The sequence below is a fragment of the Macaca thibetana genome, chromosome 4 (genome assembly GCF_024542745.1).
Source record: "Macaca thibetana thibetana isolate TM-01 chromosome 4, ASM2454274v1, whole genome shotgun sequence".
NCBI classification, from domain to species: Eukaryota; Metazoa; Chordata; class Mammalia; order Primates; family Cercopithecidae; genus Macaca; species Macaca thibetana.
Window position 1 is genome coordinate 45,198,411 of NC_065581.1, and position 19,885 is coordinate 45,218,295.

The 19,885-nt window shown below is 53.6% G+C and overlaps 3 protein-coding genes across 5 annotated transcripts; 1 reads left to right on the plus strand and 2 right to left on the minus strand.

The window, feature by feature from the left end:
• Positions 1 to 522: 522 nt before the first annotated feature.
• Positions 523 to 7,916, plus strand: HSP90AB1 (heat shock protein 90 alpha family class B member 1). Of its 3 annotated transcripts, none has more exons than XM_050786925.1 (12): positions 523 to 692; positions 2,950 to 3,096; positions 3,707 to 3,913; positions 4,017 to 4,176; positions 4,360 to 4,493; positions 4,626 to 4,934; positions 5,382 to 5,547; positions 5,751 to 5,941; positions 6,064 to 6,211; positions 6,327 to 6,595; positions 7,085 to 7,418; positions 7,529 to 7,916. In XM_050786925.1, exons 2-12 carry the CDS (start codon positions 2,950 to 2,952, stop codon positions 7,636 to 7,638), a joined length of 2,175 nt encoding a protein of 724 aa, XP_050642882.1. In that variant the 5' UTR covers positions 523 to 692; the 3' UTR covers positions 7,639 to 7,916. The 3 variants fall into 3 exon arrangements, with proteins under 3 accessions (XP_050642882.1, XP_050642883.1, XP_050642880.1); XM_050786926.1 differs by lacking the exon at positions 523 to 692 and adding an exon at positions 920 to 971; XM_050786923.1 differs by lacking the exon at positions 523 to 692 and adding an exon at positions 1,430 to 1,550.
• A 220-nt stretch (positions 7,917 to 8,136) lies between these two features.
• On the minus strand, positions 8,137 to 11,579 carry SLC35B2 (solute carrier family 35 member B2). Its single transcript, XM_050786968.1, is given in 5 exon segments — positions 8,137 to 8,963; positions 8,966 to 9,670; positions 10,350 to 10,504; positions 10,690 to 10,883; positions 11,406 to 11,579. Coding segments are annotated over 5 exon segments (1,299 nt in total). The 5' UTR covers positions 11,417 to 11,579; the 3' UTR covers positions 8,137 to 8,729.
• A 1,109-nt stretch (positions 11,580 to 12,688) lies between these two features.
• On the minus strand, positions 12,689 to 19,885 carry NFKBIE (NFKB inhibitor epsilon). The gene is made up of 6 exons (XM_050786977.1): positions 19,244 to 19,885; positions 16,830 to 16,932; positions 15,901 to 16,123; positions 14,471 to 14,559; positions 14,064 to 14,303; positions 12,689 to 13,303 (listed from the first exon to the last, which is right to left on the minus strand). The coding sequence occupies exons 1-6, from the start codon at positions 19,606 to 19,608 to the stop codon at positions 13,238 to 13,240; spliced, it is 1,086 nt and encodes a 361-aa protein (XP_050642934.1). The 5' UTR covers positions 19,609 to 19,885; the 3' UTR covers positions 12,689 to 13,237.

Genomic DNA, 19,885 nt, shown 5'->3' on the forward strand with positions numbered 1-19,885 from the left:
AGGGCTGGTGAGGGAGGACGACGTGGGTGGCTGTGGGGAAACTCTTCCCAAGCATCCTAGGGGTGGGCCAGGAAGGGGACTAGATGGACATCTACAGGGCACAGAGCAGGGAGCGGCTATTCTCTCCTGGAGGGGCTGTGGGTCCAGCAGGCTTTCGGATGACGCCTTGGAAAGGCAAGGACAGCTTGCCGACTGGAGGGCAGGCAAAAGGGCGGAGACAGGCCAGAGACGGCGGCCGCAGTTCACTGACCAGGGGTATGGCCTAGGGGTTCTGGTGCCAAGGCTGAAGGGGAACAACTTGGCCAGCCGCTCTCTGGCCGGCGTCTTCACGCGGCCTCCAAGAGCTCCTGTTGCCCTGCAGTGGCTCCTAGAGACTCCCTCCTTCCCACGTCCAAATAGCTGCAGGAGGGAAGTGGGAGAAAAAAAGCGAACCAGCTTGAGAAAGGGCTTGACGTGCCTGCGTAGGGAGGGCGCATGTCCCCGTGCTCCGTGTACGTGGCGGCCGCAGGGGCTGGAGGGGGTCCCTCCCGTAGCGACTCCAGTCTCAGAGTGCAAAACGGTACGCCCGCAGAGTCGCCCCAGGTGCTTGGGTGTTGTGTGATTGACGCGGGGAAGGAGGGGTCAGCCGATCCCTCCCCAACGCTCCATCCCATCCCTGAGGATTGGGCTAGTACTCGCGTCGTCTCCGACAGGTCAGAGCCGGTCCCCGGGTGGGGTCGCTGCAAAAACCCTGCTCTGGCCGCAGCCGGAGAGGCGGAGCCCCGCGGGGAGGGGGCGGGCGGGGGCGGGACCGCCGAGACAGGCCTGGAAACTGCTGGAAAGCCGCAGCGCCGCCGCGCCTTCCGCCGCATGCCGGCAAAGAGTCCCGCCGGCCCCGGCCGGCGCCCTCCCCCCACGCTGAGATACCCCACACTGCGAACCCTCCGCCCTTCCTCTGCTCCTGGGAGAGTCAGGATCTGGGGCTACCCAAGGTCGGGTCCCGAATGCCAGTCCCTCTGTCGGGATGCGAAATGTGTAGGGCATATGCTAGGAAGAAGATTGGGTATGGGAGCAGCGGTCGGAGTGGTTAGCTGCCTCGGCTCTTTTTAGGTGTTTCCCCCGGGCTCTGTCCTTGGGTGTGGGGACTCCTGCCTCACAGGTTTTTAGGGAGGTCAATGGATTCCTCGCCCGTAGAGACACCGTATGTGCCAAATGAGCACTCCTTATCCCAGCTCTTGATGGGGTCAGGTCCTAGATATGAAGATATGGGGCTGTGATCATAAGCAAACGTGTGGGTGGATCCGTTGCTTGGGTTCTTCCCCGCCCCCTCCTTTTTTCGGACCATGACGTCAAGGTGGGCTGGTGGCGGCAGGTGCGGACTTGACAAGCATGCTCCTTTAAGGCGGAGGGATCCACGGGAGGGCGGCTGTTCTGTGCTTCGCCTTATATAGGGAGACTTGGGGCACGCAGTAGCTCTCTCTAGTCACTCCGGCGTAGCGTTTTGTGCCTGGTAGTCATCAGAAAGCAAGCCCACGTTCTTCTCTAATACGTGTAAGCCTTTTCTTTTCAAGGTAAGGCTGAATTCTTCGTTAGGCTTCTTTAGTGCTCTTCCGTGTTGCTCTTGTTTTTTTCTGTCCTTTAGGGAGCCTAGATACCGGGGTGGCTTGTGGATAGCGCCCTGGGTTTTTATAGGGTGAGGGTAGTGGTAGGTGAGGGCTCTTGAGTTTTCCTCGGTTTTCTCTAGTGTGCTTGGGCGGTGGGGCTTTCTCTTGGCTCCTCCTAGCCGTAGCGAGGTGGGCTGTGGGGCTGGGGCAGTGCGCGGCGGGCAGCTGCACGTGGTGGCCGCGCGGCCCGGGACGCTGCCATTTTTGCCCCTCCACTTCCGGACGCGGCTATAGGGCGTCGGAGGGGGACCGCAGGATGGCGGGGGTGCCTGCTCGGGTGACTCAGCACGGCCCTGTGGGACTGGCTTTGCCACCTCTCTTATCGGACGCGTTGTTAAAGCCGCCTTGGGTGCTTTGTTTCTGTGAGGGTTCATGGTGTGGGAGGAGCGCTTTCGGTCTCCAGCACCCCATACTCCCTCCTTCCAGATCTTTCTTGCAGTCCCGGTGGAGGAGGGTTGGGGAGGGGGGCAGGTTCTGGAAGATTCATGGGCTCCCTCCTCCGCCCGTCCTCTAGAGCTGAGATTGTTCTGGAAGCTTCTGGATTCTGGCGCCCCGCCCCAGTGCCCGGATGCTGGGGCGAAGGAGGGTGCACGGCGGCGCCCCCTCCTCGCGTGGTCCCTGCCGACGCATGTCCGGCAGTGACGAGTGTCGGCCTGGTGGTTACGGCCACCATCTTCCTTGTGTTGGGTTTGGGCCTGTTCTGTAATTTTGTCCTGTGAAGGGGTCGTAGTGGAGCTTTTGGCTTATCGATTCTTTGTCCGGATTTAATTGCCCCTCGGGCGGGTATCCTCTGGATCCCAGGTTATTCCTCCCTGCAGTGTAGGGTAGGAGTGTCCCGCCCTTGGGCTGGTCTTAGGAAGGCATCTCAGGGGGAGCAGTTTAAAGTTAGTGCCAAACTAGTTACTTTGATTTCCAAATGAAGAACTGTAGGTAGCGATTTTCACATTTAAATTTGTGTAAGGATTATCTGGGATCTCTGGATACCTGGGTTGGACCAGCATTATGAGTTTCTGCCATACTACCGGATGACGCTGAGACTGCTGGTCACCACTCTAAGTAGCTGGGTTTTGTGACATTTGGTTGAAGAACATTCAGCTTATTTTCTTTTTCCTTCTGAATTTTCAGGCGTCCCACTTAGTGTGTAGCGTGAGATCTTTTAAGAGAATGCTTTTTCGGTCTTTTCGGAAGGGATAGTACTCAGGTCAAACCAGTCTCAACTCTTAAGGTCCTAACAAATGAGATGACCTTTAGGATTTTAAAATGTGAGGCCTTCGTGTTTTGTAATTAATGATCATTTTTATTTTAGATGCCTGAGGAAGTGCACCATGGAGAGGAGGAGGTGGAGACTTTTGCCTTTCAGGCAGAAATTGCCCAACTCATGTCTCTCATCATCAATACCTTCTATTCCAACAAGGAGATTTTCCTTCGGGAGTTGATCTCTAATGCTTCTGATGTAAGTGCTGTGGTTTCTATATTTGGTGTGTTTATTTTTTTGACACTCTTCGTAGAGAGGAAAGGAGTGGTTTGGCCTTTGTTGGGGACTACTATTGAAGGGGGTAAACTTGCAACTATTCCAAAAAGATTTGTCTTACTCTCTGGCCATCTTGAACTTGAAAGGGAAGTGACTATGTCCAGAAAAAGTGGGCTCATGTAACTAACTGTAGTTCTAAAGCCTCAAGATAAGGGGCAATCAGATTTGAGGCTGAGAGAGGTAAACCAAGATTTTCTTTGAAGACACGGGCTTTAAGAAAGCAAAAGTGACCGAGCGTGTTCTCACACCTGTAACGCCAAGGCAGGAGGATCACTTGAGCCTAGGATTTCGAGGGCAGCCTGGGCAACAGCCAGACCTTGTCTCTGCAAAAAATTAAATATTAGTTGAGCACAGTGGCATGTGCCTGTAGTCCCAGCTACTTGGGAGGCTGGGGTGGAGGATGGCTTGAACCAGGGAGGTCAAGGCTGCAGTGAGCTGTCATCCTTGCTACTACTGCACTGTAGCTTGGGCAACAGAGCAATTGCCTGTCTCGGAGAGAGCAAAAGTAAGTTGCTGTTTGTATTCGTTTCAGGCCTTGGACAAGATTCGCTATGAGAGCTTAACAGACCCTTCGAAGTTGGACAGTGGTAAAGAGCTGAAAATTGACATCATCCCCAACCCTCAGGAACGTACCCTGACTTTGGTAGACACAGGCATTGGGATGACCAAAGCTGATCTCATAAATAATTTGGGAACCATTGCCAAGTCTGGTACTAAAGCATTCATGGAGGCTCTTCAGGTACTGCAGTTCTGTAGGCATACACCATTCATATTCATCAGTGTTCTTTATTTTTTTTGCTGCTTTAAATTTTGTGTTTGACTTTACAAAAACTTGTTGGCAGGCTGGTGCAGACATCTCCATGATTGGACAGTTTGGTGTTGGCTTTTATTCTGCCTACCTGGTGGCAGAGAAAGTGGTTGTGATCACAAAGCACAACGATGATGAACAGTATGCTTGGGAGTCTTCTGCTGGAGGTTCCTTCACTGTGCGGGCTGACCATGGTAAGTTAACTTTTCTGTTACAAGGTAGCTGGGTTAGAGTTTTGTGGGCTCACCAGTAGCAGAAATTTTGAGCATCCTGTCAAGCAGTTCTTCATAGCAGTTCCGCTAATACTTTATTAATTTGGTGAAGTCTCAACTGCATATACTTTCGCCCTGTTACACGCTTATGATTGACTCTTCTAGGTGAGCCCATTGGCAGAGGTACCAAAGTGATCCTCCATCTTAAAGAAGATCAGACAGAGTACTTGGAAGAGAGGCGGGTCAAAGAAGTAGTGAAGAAGCACTCTCAGTTCATAGGCTATCCCATCACCCTTTATGTGAGTATGGACTTTAAACCTTTTACACTTAGCGTGCAGGATGTTTCCTGTTCTGGAGAATCTCGTGGTCCCTGGCTTCTGCTTTTCCTGGTGTTTTGTACTCCAAGGCTAATTTCTGTTTTTCTTACTTAGTTGGAGAAGGAGCGAGAGAAGGAAATTAGTGATGATGAGGCAGAGGAAGAGAAAGGTGAGAAAGAAGAGGAAGATAAAGATGATGAAGAAAAGCCCAAGATCGAAGATGTGGGTTCAGATGAGGAGGATGACAGTGGTAAGGATAAGAAGAAGAAAACTAAGAAGATCAAAGAGAAATACATTGATCAGGAAGAGCTAAACAAGACCAAGCCTATTTGGACCAGAAACCCTGATGACATCACCCAAGAGGAGTATGGAGAATTCTATAAGAGCCTCACCAATGACTGGGAAGACCACTTGGCAGTCAAGGTGAGAAGCCTTTGCATGTTGGGTCAACATGCAAATATGGAGAGGAATAAGTGGAAGAGTGTTGGCAGGTAATAGACACATGGAGCGTGTCCAGCTGATAACAGAAATGTGAGAGCCATGTATTTTCACTTACTGATTACCCGGTCATAGTGAAGTGCCATCCTTCCTAATGACCTCACTTTCTCTAAAGGAAATCTGGGTAATGTCTATTGGCAGCCTTACACATCCAGAGTTCTGATCAGAGCGGACTGTTTTCTATGTACAGCTAGTATTCGTCTAGATCGTTGAGGGCATTAAGGCTCAGTTTTCTCGGGAACTGCCTGTGTGTGCGCTCTATCCGTTAGGCTTATGGGGAGGATTATTATTCCATTTTTAGGTAATTTGGTGTTGGGGCTAAAAGGCCCTCTTTTGAAATGTATCACTTGCTTATTTTTTGTTTTTTTTCAGCACTTTTCTGTAGAAGGTCAGTTGGAATTCAGGGCATTGCTATTCATTCCTCGTCGGGCTCCCTTTGACCTTTTTGAGAACAAGAAGAAAAAGAACAACATCAAACTCTATGTCCGTCGTGTGTTCATCATGGACAGCTGTGATGAGTTAATACCAGAGTATCTCAGTGAGTATCTCCTTGGCCTAATTTAGTTGGGTGAAGTCTTGGGAGGTTTTCGGCATTCTGCCAGAATATCCTAGGTTAAGGATTTTCTGCAATGCATAGTAAGTATAAGGGTTCAGGAGGCTATTAGAGCCTTCTGTTTGAATCTGGGTACCAGCTCTGGTCTAGCTATTTTTACTGAGCTTTCTTACCCTGGTTGATGGCAGATTTTATTCGTGGTGTGGTTGACTCTGAGGATCTGCCCCTGAACATCTCCCGAGAAATGCTCCAGCAGAGCAAAATCTTGAAAGTCATTCGTAAAAACATTGTTAAGAAGTGTCTTGAGCTCTTCTCTGAGCTGGCAGAAGACAAGGAGAATTACAAGAAATTCTATGAGGCATTCTCTAAAAATCTCAAGGTAAAGAGGCAAATGCTTATTCCCTTTACCACTTTCTTAGTAATTACTAACAAATTTTTCCATTCACATAGAAAGTGAATTGTAGTTAAGTTGGATTGTTTTTTCTCTTCCCACCCTTCAAGCTTGGAATCCACGAGGACTCCACTAACCGCCGCCGCCTGTCTGAGCTGCTGCGCTATCACACCTCCCAGTCTGGAGATGAGATGACATCTCTGTCAGAGTATGTTTCTCGCATGAAGGAGACACAGAAGTCCATCTATTACATCACTGGTGCGTTGGTTCTGATGGAAGCCTTTTTGGAGGAGTGGGGAGCACATTTCAGGGCTACCTAGGAACTGGCAGTATGAGGCATTTTAGTCACTGAGTCCATTTAATTACCCTACAGGTGAGAGCAAAGAGCAGGTGGCCAACTCAGCTTTTGTGGAGCGAGTGCGGAAACGGGGCTTCGAGGTGGTATATATGACCGAGCCCATTGACGAGTACTGTGTGCAGCAGCTCAAGGAGTTTGATGGGAAGAGCCTGGTCTCAGTTACCAAGGAGGGTCTGGAGCTGCCTGAGGATGAGGAGGAGAAGAAGAAGATGGAAGAGAGCAAGGCAAAGTTTGAGAACCTTTGCAAGCTCATGAAAGAAATCTTAGATAAGAAGGTTGAGAAGGTAAGCCATTCTGGAGCTAGGATGTATTTTGTAACATACCTTGGAGGTGGGCTCCCTCACAATCATGTTTCTACACAATTAGTGGCTTGAGGCACCCTATTTACTGTTTGGAGCCGCCTTGCCTCTTGTTCTCTTCCCTAGCCAGGTTTAAGGCTATTTTAATAAAATTTGGCACAGATTAGGCATTGCTTCAGTTAACTTGTGAGAGTAGATAAAATATTATTTTCTTCTTTTTTTGACTGGATCTCAGCTCACTGCAAATTCAAGTCTCCTGAGTGGCTGGGATTACAGACATGTGCCACCACACCCGGTTAATTTTTTGTACATTTTGTAGAGAGAGGGTTTTGCCAGGTTGGTCTCAAACTCAAGTGATCGGCCCCACCTCCTCCTCCTCCCCCTGCTGGAATTACAGGCTTGACAGTGTCCGTTTTCTCTTTCAAAGTGGTCACTGATCTAATGCAAATCTAAGGCTTTTGTGATTGTCCACAGGTGACAATCTCCAATAGGCTTGTGTCTTCACCCTGCTGCATTGTGACCAGCACCTATGGCTGGACAGCCAATATGGAGCGGATCATGAAAGCCCAGGCACTTCGGGACAACTCCACCATGGGCTATATGATGGCCAAAAAGCACCTGGAGATCAACCCTGACCACCCCATTGTGGAGACTCTGCGGCAGAAGGCTGAGGCCGACAAGAATGATAAGGCAGTTAAGGACCTGGTGGTGCTGCTGTTTGAAACCGCCCTGCTCTCTTCAGGCTTTTCCCTTGAGGATCCCCAGACCCACTCCAACCGCATCTACCGCATGATCAAGCTAGGTCTAGGTAAGCAGCTTTGGTACTTGATGTGGCAAGGAGTTTGTGCAACTAGGCTCCTGTCTGGATTTGACTTAATGCTATTTAATCAAGTCTTACATGGCTTAATTTTACTTTAGGTATTGATGAAGATGAAGTGGCAGCAGAAGAACCCAGTGCTGCAGTTCCTGATGAGATTCCCCCTCTTGAGGGCGATGAGGATGCATCTCGCATGGAAGAAGTCGATTAGAAGTTCATAGTTGGAAAACTTGTGCCCTTGTATAGTGTCCCCGTGGCTCCCACTGCAGCCTCAAGTGCCCCTGTCCCACCTGGCTCCCCCTGCTGATGTCTAGTGTTGTTTTTCCTCTCCTGTCCTTGTGTTGAAGGCAGGAAACCAAGGGTGTCAAGCCCCATTCCCTCTCTACTCTGACAGCAGGATTGGATGTTGTGTGTTGTGGTTTATTTTATTTTCTTCATTTTGTTCTGAAATTAAAGTATGCAAAATAAAGAATATGCCGTTTTTATACACTTTTGCTCTCCCTTGTGAAGTGGATGTTAATTCTTCCCTAGCTTCTCTATCCCCCCAGCTCTTGCTGTTTTCATGAGCACAGCAAGTTAAGCTGGTTTTGTAGCTAAGATACAGAATACCAGTGAGTCTTAAGAGTGCACACACTGAAGCTAAAGGCAGTTTTTCTGAAAAACTACCATATAATAATGCCTTTTCAGTCAACCAAAACACAGGACCAAGTCCATTACAGTAATTTAATTTAATAAAATAAAATTATAAGAGCAAAAAGTTACATTTCTAAAGTACCAAAACCTACAACAGGCTCATGGAGTAGAGCCTAGGGATCCAGGAGCATAGGAGGTGGTGGTGCTGGGCAGGGATCTGCATCCCCTTTCCACAACACAGCACCATCTTCACTTCACCCTCCTGGGAAAGCAGCATTGGAGCCTACACCGCTTGTGCTTTTCTCACCAGGGTAAGAAATGCAGGTATTTGCAGAGGGGAGTCTGGAAGGCAGCAGAGCACAGCTAGGGCAAGACTTAAGGAAACTTCTGGGAGGGGGAACTGTGGAACCTACCTATGCCCTCTTGACCCCAAACTCCCCCTCACTGAGGACTATCTCTACCCTGGGGCTCAGAATAAACTGCCTGCTGGAAGATGGGTGACTTAAGGCAAAAGGGAAGGCTGCCTCCTGGGCTCCCCACCCCCTGCTGCAGAGTCTATGATACTGAGAAAACACCTGCATTTTGCCCTTTGAGCCAGCTCCCTCCGGTTACAGTAGGAGAAAATGGTGAGAAGACTATTTCACTTCACCCCTCAGGCCCTCTCCACCCTCAAACCTTCTGCACAGGAGACTCAACAGGCACAGCCTTCTTTCCCCGTTGCTTTAGACGGCCCCGCGCGTAGACTCTGAGTAGGAGGGCAGCAAAGACCACAGCCACTCCCAGCCCTCCCACCACAGTGACAGTGTGGCCATAGAGAAGGCAGGAAAGAAGGATGGCAAAGGCCTGGCGGAGGGTCATGATGATGGTGAAGACAGCAGCCCCGAACTGCCCAATGGTGTAAAAAAGATGAAGAGCTGGCCACATGCAGAGCAGATGGAGAGTAGCAGGGCATGGGCAGCAAACTCACTGTGTCGCCCCATGAAGCGGGTTCCCTCCAGGAGGGCCCCCTGTTCTAGCAGTGAGCCTACTGTGAAGAGGCAGGAGAAGAAATTGACCCCAAACATCATCTGCACCGATGACATCTTATAGGCAAATAGGGCATCCTGCCAGTTTGAAGTGAAGCTGTCAAAAGCAATATAACCTGCCAGTAAGATGAGGCCTGAGAGTGTGGTGGCTGGAGAGCTGCGGGGCTCTGGTCCGCTGGATAGCAGAAACATGCTGACCCCGATGGAGATGAGGGTGGCTGTCAGGTACTCCCAGTGTTCGTAGCTGCGCCGAGACACAAGCTTTCCCATCAGCATGACAGGGATCACCTTAGAGGCCTTGGCCAGCACCTGGGTGGGGAAGCTGACGAACTTAAGAGCTTCGTATTGGCACCAGCTGCTAAGCACATTGGACAGACTCGCAAAGGAGTACCGGTACATGGGTGCCCCATGCCGGGGCTGCTTGCAGAGGACACAGGAGAGGCCAGCCACAATCAGTGCCAGCACTCGGTTCATTAGCACCAGGAACTGCGAGTCTGTAAAGCGCTCACCCGGTGATGTGGCTGTGGCCCCATAGCTACGGGTCATCACTCTTTCCTGCAGCACACCCCAAGTCAGGTAAGATACCTGTTGGGGAAGGTAGAGGCAAAGGAGACAATAAGCAAGATAATGAAAAGGTAGACAAAAATTGACTTCTCCCTCTTCTTCAGGATGATGCCTAAGTGATTCAAAGGAAAATATACACTTTTTGGTTCCTCTGTAGAAGTTTCTTCTCCCAAGTCTGGATTCACCTTGTAGGGAATCAACTGTGTGTGAAAAACCAATTCAGGGAGGCAAGAACTCTCAGAATTGGGTATCTGTAGTTCAATATGGTATTCAAGGTAGAACTAGTACCCACTGCAAAATGCCATGGGGCCCGCATCTTAGCACTCTCTCACATGCAGTACTGGGGGAAGGCTGAATGGCTCCCCCACAATTTTATCAGTGGGTTTACAGTATGTGAGACACCAGTGCAGGAAGGAAGTATAATAACGGCACAGTAGAAATCACAGAGAATAGGGCAAGTCTTCTGCACCAGACATCTCGAAACAACAGTATGAACTTTCAGTACCAGTGCTGGAGAGAAGAGGAAAGAAAAGAGCATTTCCCCCAAACACCTCCAAGATGGAGGTGCAGTGTGCCTCTGGGAGCAGGACACAAAACACGCCAACTAGCAAAGCCCTGGGACTGGTAAAATGGAAACCTTCGCAGAATCCCTGCCCACCGGCATCCAACCCAGGAAGAGAGCCTGAGCCCACCTACCCACCTGGAGTCCTGTGGCACAGAAGAGCAGCTTCAGGGCCTGCCACATCGGGGTGGTCTCTGCCGCCTCTGTTCGGGGCGCCAGGGGAACCTCATCAGAGGCCTTGGGCTCATTGCCAAAGACACAAGCTTTCACCAGGGGAAAGCAGAGGCCCCTACCTGAAGAAAGCACACAAAGTCAAGCCCCAAATCTCCGTGGCACTTCCTCTTCCCCAGAGCAGCCAGCCTGCCCTGCTGTCCGGCCTACCGTCCTCCCGCCCTCTCCAAGTCATATCCCGTTTGGACTGCTGGCCAAATACCCTCCTTCCCGACCTAGCTCACTTCCCCGCCCTTTCTTCACACACCGGTCTCCAGGTAGTTCTTCCGCCTGAAGTACTGCACCAGGAGGTAGCCAGGTACCATAAAGCTGGCATAGCCAGCAGCATTCACCAAAAATCGGAAGAACCATAGCTGGGTCCATGACTCCGGAGGGGCTTCGGGAGTCTCCCCACCCGCCCCTAGGGAGGGGAACGCAGCCAGCACCACCACTGCCCACCACCTGTAAGGAAAGCGGACATAAGCATTAGGGCGCAGTTATCCCCCCCGCTCTCCAGAGGGGACTACACTGGAGTAGTGCCCGGAGTCTCCCCGCCCCCTCCGCTGCAGCTCCGGCCCGGACAAAGAGTCTCTCTCTCTCTCTCTCTCTCTCTCTCTCGAGGGGGGGCGAGGGGACGCCGGCGCTGGCCCGGCAGGGCTTCCTCCCTCCCCGGGGGCGGATCCGCCCCTCTAGCCACACAGGTCTCCTCTGTTCCCTCCAGCGCTAGCCCGCTGCTCAGGCCAGACGCAGCGCCCCTTCCCCCACCCTCCCCTCCACGTTCCCGGGGCGTCAGGGTACCCTGCCCCTCCGCCCGAAGCGCTCCCCAAGGAGCACAAAACCAAGCCGCACCCCCTATCCCCACTGGCTCCTATGCTGGCCGACGGCCGAGCAGCCGGGACCCCACCCGGCCCCCCGTGCAGATGTGCGGCAGTCACGTGGCCCGGGGGCTCGGTCACGTGAGCTCACCGCTGCCCTAGCCCCCACCTGGCGTCCATGGTCCAGGCCGCGTGGGGTGGAGGGGGACCGGGGAATGCGAGTCCCCGGGCCGCGCACCCCCTACGCTCCCTCCGCTCCCGCCGCCGCCTCCAGGAGCGGCCAGCGAGCCAGCGGCCAGCGGAAGTGCCGCGCTCTTCCCGCCTCCCTCCCCGCGGTCCCCTCCGCCCCTGCCGCGACCACGCAGCGCCCCGGGCCGCCGCCGGGCCACAGCGCCCCCGCGCGGCCCGGAGGCAGACGCGGCTCGGGTTCCGGGGAGCTGGGCTGCCCCTGGGCGCGGGGAACGCCAGCCCTGAAGATGCGCCCGCCCGGCGCCTCCCCTGTGCTTCGTCATCGCCTTTGGCCTTCATAAGCGTCCCAGAGGTCATGGTGACCATTGCCATCTTGCAGACAGGACAGTGAGGCTCTGCATCCCAAGCCCCTCCTCTGTGTTAGTTTCCCCGTTTTCTGACAGAACGAAGGTGTCTCTTTCCTTTGTTGGCTGGGTAGTAATTCTGTCCCCCCACTTCCCATGACTTTCGAGGCTCTACATGGCCTCGCCAGCGTTCCTCGCCCACTCACTCACCCGCTGTGAAGCCCCGCTGGCTTGCTCTCATTTCCTCTAATTCACAGGCCTTCCCCCAAATGCTCTGCCCCTATCCCTTTACTCATCCTTACATCCCAGTTGAGATGATACTCCTCAGGCGGGGTTCCCGGACCACAAAAAGCATAACCCTCTACCGACTCCATCCTTTTCCTTCCCATTATTCTTTTCCCTTCATAGCACCCACTGCAACTTGTAAGGACATCTTTATTTGGATGTTTATGCTTTTAACGGCTGTCTCCCTCACTGGACGAGTGGTCAGCGACTGTGCTGGTTTATTGCCCCACGCTCTTCATGCCAGCATAGGGCTGACCTAGCAGGGCCCTCGAAGGTGAGGAATGGGAGGAAAAACGTGGACTCAGCTCCCTTGTGCCCAGCCTCCCTGGGTTACCCTTGTCGCCAGGCTCCTCCAGATGGCAGCCCCCAGGGCAGTGGTGAGGGCTCCAGGGCCTGTGTCCTCTCATTCATTCTTCCTCCTCTCCTTCTATCCCTCATCATTTCCACAGCAAGGACAGGGTCTGTGCTGGACACAGAGAAAGGCCTGGGGACTACTGGCCTCTGACCCCACCCAGCAAGGTCCTACCGTGCTCAGGGCACAATTTCCTTCTCTCTACCTCCACGACAAAGCCACAGGGCAGGCCTGTCTAAAAAGCCCCAATGCACACAGACATGCATGCGCGCAAAACAGCTCTAGAAGGGAAAAGCTTTTTTTAACATCTCTTGCCATTTTAGTGTCATGTTACTGAAAGTTCCTTCCCCAGTGGCTCAGTTCAGAACCTTCCCTGTGAAGTCTTTAAACAGCAGTGTTTAAAGGTCCTCAACAGCAATAAGATGGGACACCCCTCAGGGTTCTGCTTGCTCCTATTTCAGTCTCTTCTCACTCAGGAGAGTCCATGTTTCCCACTGGTTGGCAGTTTCAGCCTGACCCAACATGGGCACACACAAGAGCACCTGCCATTTTCAAGAGAGGCAAACAGGCTTCACCCAGGATACCTGGGACTTTGGGGATCTTCCAAGAATCCCTGTCCACCTGGAAAGCTCTTCCTTCCAGACTGGCTGTCTCTCACTTGCAGTCCCTCCTCCTCAGCTCAGGACTGTACTGGCTGGCCCCAGGCTCTGGCCACAGCAGTCCCTAGGGCACCAGAAGAACACACAGCCTGGGCCCAAACTGCAGCAGTTATGACTCCGGCTTCCAAATGGAAAGAGATGGAGCCCCGAGGATCCCAGACTCTGCCTGGATTCAGTCGGTACACAGCAGCAGTTTCCCTGAGATCTTCAGGTCATCAAAGGGCAAAAGGACAAGGGACTGAGAAGGAGAATGGAGAGAAGCAAGATCAGAGGACACGGGAAAAGGCAACTTGGGAAAGGGGACCCAGGGAAACCTGTTGGGCCACTCCCTCCCCACCAAATGACAGTTGAAGACCATCAGGGAACAAATCTTCATACAAATCCTCAAAATAGTGGCCCCTCTGGGCTTGGCAGAGCCCTGAGGACTTAGGCAAGCCTTCCTTTTCTAAGATAATGCCAGAATATCCAACTTAGGAGGGACCTTAGAGGTGATCCAGCCCATGGACCTGGAGTTGTTTGTTGTTGTTGGGGGGTGGTGGAGGGGGTGCTGGGTACTCATAGAACATTTAGGTTTCTTTTTTTACACTGAACATTTAAGAATAGGAAAGACTGTACAGAAAATCTGGGTTTGACCTCCCAAAAAATTCCAAGACCAGGAAAAACTGGCCCACACTCCTGCTCTGTAAGCCTGTGCTGAAGCTGAGTGCAGAGACCCTCAGGGATGGCTCTCTGGGTTCTTACAGGCCTCATTACACCATGGTCTCATACCTGGCCAACTTCACTGATTCACTTTAACTGCAGGCTCCCTGTAGGGGTCCAAATTTGGCTCCCTGGTCCTGACCAACTAAGGAAACAGGCTCAAGTTCCCATAGTTGGTCAGTGATAGAGTCCTGGTTATACCCCAGGACTCCTGGCTCCCTGGCCCTTTCAGCTAATGACAGAACCTCTCTCTGCTGTGGGTGTGTGAGGCCCTGGAGAGCAAAGCATATGCCTCTTACTTCCTCAGTGAGGTCCTGGGGCGTCTCATCCTCCACGTTCCGCAGCAGGGAGTCAGCACCCGCCTTGCACAGAGTGGATGAGATGCCCATGAGGCCCCGGCCAGCTGCCAGGTGCAGGGGTGTGCACCCGTTCAGCATGCGGGCATCTACCTGGGCACCAGCCTGGAGCAGGAACTGTACCAGGCCCCGCTCTTGGGTTTCCACAGCCAGGTGCAGCGCTGTCTTCCCACTGGTGCCCTCCTGGGAAGGAATAAGGATGTCAGCCAAGGCCCTCAGAGGCAGTGTGCTGGGCCTGGGCTCTGGATAAGGAGGTGAATGCCACCACTTCTGACTGCTGGGCAGGGGCTTGGGGCTGTGTCAGGTGGGGGCAGGCCCTGGGCTGGGCAGTGCTTTGCTGGCTACCTCACCTGCACGTCAATGTCAGCTCCATTCTGAAGCAGCAGTTCCATGAGTGGTTGGTTCTTCTGAAGGGTGGCAATGTGGAGACAAGCCAGACCTGGGATGGGGTGAGGGTGAGGGCTGCTCATCTGCATCTACCAACTCCCTCTCTTCTGGGACCTCCCTATCACTCAGCCCCAAGGGACTCACTGCCCACTCAATGTCTCTAATCACAAGACTGTTAAAATGCAAACCCCAAAACCCCCTCAAAAGTCTAAGGGGAAAGGAACTCAAAGTTTCCACCTTTTCAGAGTCATGTTATTGAAACTTTCATGCTTCAGGGGTCAGGCTGCTGAGTGACACCCCCAAAGAACACCCTCCTCCTATACACAAATCACAACACATACACACACACACACACACACACACAACCTGCCTTCAAGCCCAGAAAGCCACCTTTTCTGAAAAGCCACCTAAGATCCTCATGACCCCAGCCCTTTCTCAGTGGCCACTTCCTTCTGTGCTCCCCTGGCCTTTTTGCTCTCCTTTCTGGTCTGGACACTCCTGACCCTTGCTTAGTAATAGAGATTTCGATTCAAATTTACATTCTTCACCTCCTTCAAGGCCCTATTCAGATGTCACTGGCTCCATGAGGCCTTCCCGGGCCACCCTATTTAACAATCATATCAACTCTCCTACTCCCCACATTCCTTCCTCTCACTCCGCTCTACTTTTTACTACAGCACTTACTTCCTTTTATGATATTACACAGTTCACTTCTTATATTTATTGCTCATCTCAACCTTTCTCTATTTTGCACCCAGATGCAGGTGTAGCTCCCAAGATAATGTCTGGCACATAGAAAACCCTCAGTACATTTCTGTTGAATGAATGAATCAGGTCATCTAATCTCTATTAAGCTAACTATCTTTTTTTTTTTTTTTGAGATGGAGTCTCGCTCTGTCGCCCAGGCTGGAGTGCAGTGGCCCAATCTTGGCTCACTGCAAGCTCCGCCTCCCGGGTTCACGCCATTCTCCTGCCTCAGCCTCCTGAGTAGCTGGGACTACAGGTGCCCATCACCACATCCGGCTAATTTTTTGTATTATTAGTAGAGATGGGGTTTCACCATGTTAGCTGGGATGGTCTCGATCTCCTGACCTCGTGATCCACCTGCCTTGGCTTCCCAAAGTGCTGGGATTACAGGCGTGAGACACCGTACCCGGCCCTTAAACTAAGTATCTTAAGGGCAAGATTTAGTTTTCTGCTCAGCACACAGTAGGTACTGGGTAAATTCAAAATCAAATCATCCATTCATTCATTTAGCAAAGATGTATGGAATATCTATGTGCTTAGAGTGGGAGGGGCACCAATGGACAAGCTGGGACCCTCCCTTCCCCAAGAGTGGGGTCCCTGTCTCCTATGCCCTCCTCATCCCACAGGCCCTTAAGACTGTCCACACCTTGCCAGTTTTGCAGCTGGAGGTCCAGAGAGTGAGATGTTCCTCTGCCTGGCTCTGGCCGCCCCTCCAGCAGGCAGCGGGCACAGGCCAGGTGCTGGCGCTGGCAGGCCACATGAAGGGCTGTGTCACCATGCCGGTCCTGTAGTGCCCGGCTGGCCCCCTTTAGCACCAGTGCCCGAACTGCACCCGGTTGGTCCAGATGTACAGCCAGATGGAGTGCTGTCTGGAGGCACAAACAGAGGGTCATGGGGCCACTGCAGCATGCTCCCACCTCTGGGAACATGCTTGGGCTCAAGAATCACCAGCTGCCAGCATCTTCTTTGAAAGTAGCTCATTAAGGCCATAGCCTGTTCTTCCAAGGAAATACTACCAAGCCCTTCTCCTGTCACCCCCTCCCCCACCAAGCTCTTGTGACCCCAATTCTGGAAGAAAGGTGAAGAAAGTAGCTCCCTGCTTTTCTTGTAAGTCACCTTAGGCCCTGGAGAAAGGACATGTGGGGGCAGAGTCTAGCCCCTCACCCCATGGGGAGACCTCTGTTACCCCAGAGGGTAGGCTGCAGGAGGAAAGAGAGGCACCAGGCAGTCTCTCCCTGGCGAAACTCTCTGTGAAGGCTCCATTCAGATGTCATCTCCTCTGTAAGCCTTCCCTGGCTGCGGCACACAGACCCTGGGCCCTATAGCAGCTGGTATGTGTCTCTATCACAACTCTTGTCACCAGGCTGTGTATTTAGCTGGTGATATGAGTCCCCCAGCCCAGGCTGCAAGCACCTCAGCGCAGAGGCCATGTCTTACTTGTGTCTGTCTCCTCAGTTTCTAGCTGTGTCTGGCATTTGGTTTCCTAAGTGAGCAGCCTTTGGACTGGTGTGCCTGCTGGGGATGGCTGCCAGGGCACAAACAGGTATCTAGGCACAACCCTCTCTCGCCACCAACCTGGTAAAGGTTATTTTGAATGTCCAGGACCTCCTGGGGCAGCAAAGCCAGGCAACAAAGCAGCACCGCTGGGGCCTCGTGAATCACTGCCAGGTGGACCAGCCTAGGGGAGCAGAGGCGGGGCTTAGCGTTAGGGCCCAGGCCAGAGGGAGTGGGTTGGGGTCTTGGGGTTAGAAGGAACACATCAAACTTTAACTAGCTACCCATAGGGTAGGTTCAGGAAGTGAGAGTGTGGGCCAGGAAGTGAGGGTTGGTGTGGGAAGCCAGGATCCTAGGGGTTGGAGCTCCAAGTTCCCACTGCTGGCCTTCAGGAGGGCCTTGGCTGGGTGGGCATGTGGGCAGGGTGCTGACAGGACAAGGGCCTTCCTGTCCAGCCTGCCCACACCCACTCCTCTTTGCCCTCAGGGCTCTGCCCGGCCAGCTGCAGCTCAAAGCCAAATTGAAAGCTGCCGAAGTAGTCCAGAGGGGGTTTCCAGGCCGAGCACCCCACTACCTCAGCTCACAGGAAAGGAGACAGATGCAGGGTCACCCCATACCCCCAAGCAACTCAATGTTAACACATTCCAAGGGAGAGACACAGAAACTCTTGGAAGAGGAGCAAGGAGACAGTGCAGCATCCTGTCCTGCTGCCCTTCCCTGGGAGTCAAGAGACACCTCTCAGATAGCACAGACCAGGTCGGGCCTAACAGAGGCCATCCATTCCTGTGTGCACCTCCAAGAGGAGGTCTTTGTAGTGCAGAAAATGTATTTGTTGAGGGGGCCAAGAACCTTAATCTAGGGGTAATGGGGGCAGTTGGGAGGGGAAGTTCCAGTCTCGGGGTTTCCCCACGTCAGGTGGGGAAAATGAAAGCCAGTGCTGGAGGGTCTAGGCCGGGACAGCTGCCCTGGGGCATGAGTGAGGGGGGTAGCTTGGCTAAAAGGCCCGTCTGGACTGGGGAGGGGACTGCTTGGGCAGGAGGGCGGCAGGCTTCGGCGGCAGGCAGCAGGAGAGGCCCAGGAGAGTGACGGAGGGAGGGAGGAACTGCTCTGGAAATCCCCTCGGCCAGGGCCTGCTCTCTGGGTCACATTCTTGCAGCCACCTCCCTCTCTTCCCCAGTATCCCCTCCTCCCACTTCCTCTTCCCACTTCCATACCTCCCACAGCCCAGACACCTCCAATGGAGGGAGGAAAGTGCCCCTCCTCTCTGGGGACTCGCTGGGAAGCCCGGACACTTCTCCCCTCCACACACACACCCAGTCTGGACACAACACCTGCTTCTAACTAGAGATGGAAAAGGCTGGGGCTGAGAGGCTAACAAAAGACGGCAGTGTCAAGAGTTCCCTCTCCTTGGATCAAAGGTCATCAGAGGTATCTTGCATGCAGCCCCCAAAACCTTGGGGTTCTGGACCTGAGGGCTGGTGATCCAGGCAGAGTACAGAAAGGACTGGGTCACTCCTCTCCCACCCACTGTGTGCATCAATGGCCACCCAGGATTGGGACCCTGCATCTCCAAAAAGCAGGTTAGGACAGCCACCTCCTGCCTCCCCTACTCCTATTTATATGAGCACCCTTGATCAGGGATTCTAGCCCTCCCCAACTCTATTTCTCATCCCCAGATCCCAACCTTTCCCTCCTGTGTCAATGTTTTCTTCTTCCTGGGGGGCTAAATCCTCAGTTGGCCAACCCATCACACACAACTGCCTTTTACTTCAACTGCCCTCTGGCCCACTCCCACAAAACTCCACCTGGGTCTGAAGGAGGAAGGGTTAAGTGAGGGAGTAAGACACAACAGTTAGTGGGACTTGGGGTCTCTGGAGGTAGAGGATATCAGGGACGCTGACTCTAGCCCTCACTTCCCCTTTCTTAGCAGAGGAGGAAGTAAGCTGGGGCAGCCAGCCGCCTATCTGTCTGCTGGGGCAACAGTGCCCCAGCCTGGCTCACCCCCTCCTCCTGAGGACCAGCCCCAATCCTACACCCTGGTGGCACCCCCACGCCTAGCTTCCTGGCCCCTACTGGCAACCTGTAACTGGCACCTGTTGCTCCTGGAGACAGAGCATTCTGAGGTCAGGAACTGGGAATCCCAGATATTGAGCAAATAAGGATGTCCCCTTCCCCAGCAAGAAGAAACAAAAAAACTGGACTCGGTCAGGGGAATTTTCTCTTCCTAAGGGTGGATTATTGGTAGATTTCCAAGATGCTGGCTGGGGTCCCTGAGTTAAGGGTCCTGCCAGCTCTGCCCACCCCGAAATGGGAGAACAGAGATGATGCCATGGCCTGGCTGGACCTCAAAAGTTGGCTGAGAGTTAAGTCTGGAGTTTGGAACAGTGAATGGGGACTTGAAGGATCCTCACGGGGGAGTAGGGGTGCCCGGCCTGTTGCGGCTCTTGGGCAGGCCCAGAGTTAGCATCCCGCTTCAGCCTAGCCCCCATACTCACGTGTCTCCGTCCTCGGAGATGTAAGTGAGTGCTTCCAGCTGCTGAGGGCTCAGCGCCCCCACGTGGGGGAGTGGCGGGCGTGGGGCCGGGTCCTCAGCCTCGGGACCCCCCAGCAAGGACAGGCTCTCGGTGAGCGAGGAGGAGCCATAGGTGGAATCAGCCCGCTCCCCATCCGCGTCTTCCTTCTGCTGTGGTTCCTTGGCGGGCCCCGGAGGGTGGGTGCAGGGCTGGGGGCTGCCGTCCGAGGGCCCGGAGGCGGGAGCCGAGGTCGGCTCGGGTAGGGAGCGCAGAGAGCGCAGAGACTCAATGCCAGAGTCGTACTGGCTCTCGTCCGCCTCGTCCGGCCCCTTCCGCGCCTCCGACATGCCCGCGGCGCTGGCCCGCGGGGGCCCGGTCTAAGCAGGATCCGGCTACGGGCTCTGCCGCGCCGCCTTTCCGGGTTGCGGGTCCGCTTGGCAGAGCGGGCGCCCGGCCCGCGGCGGCCTCCTTCCCGGGCTGTGGGGCTCCGAGGGGCCGGCGCACAGCGAGGACAAGGTTCGGAGCGCTGGCCGAGTCCACCCAGCGGTTACTGTGGGCAGCCGAACCGCCCAAGCGGGTCCTCCTCCTCGCCCCGCCCCTCCGGACCAACAGGGTCGCTGCAAG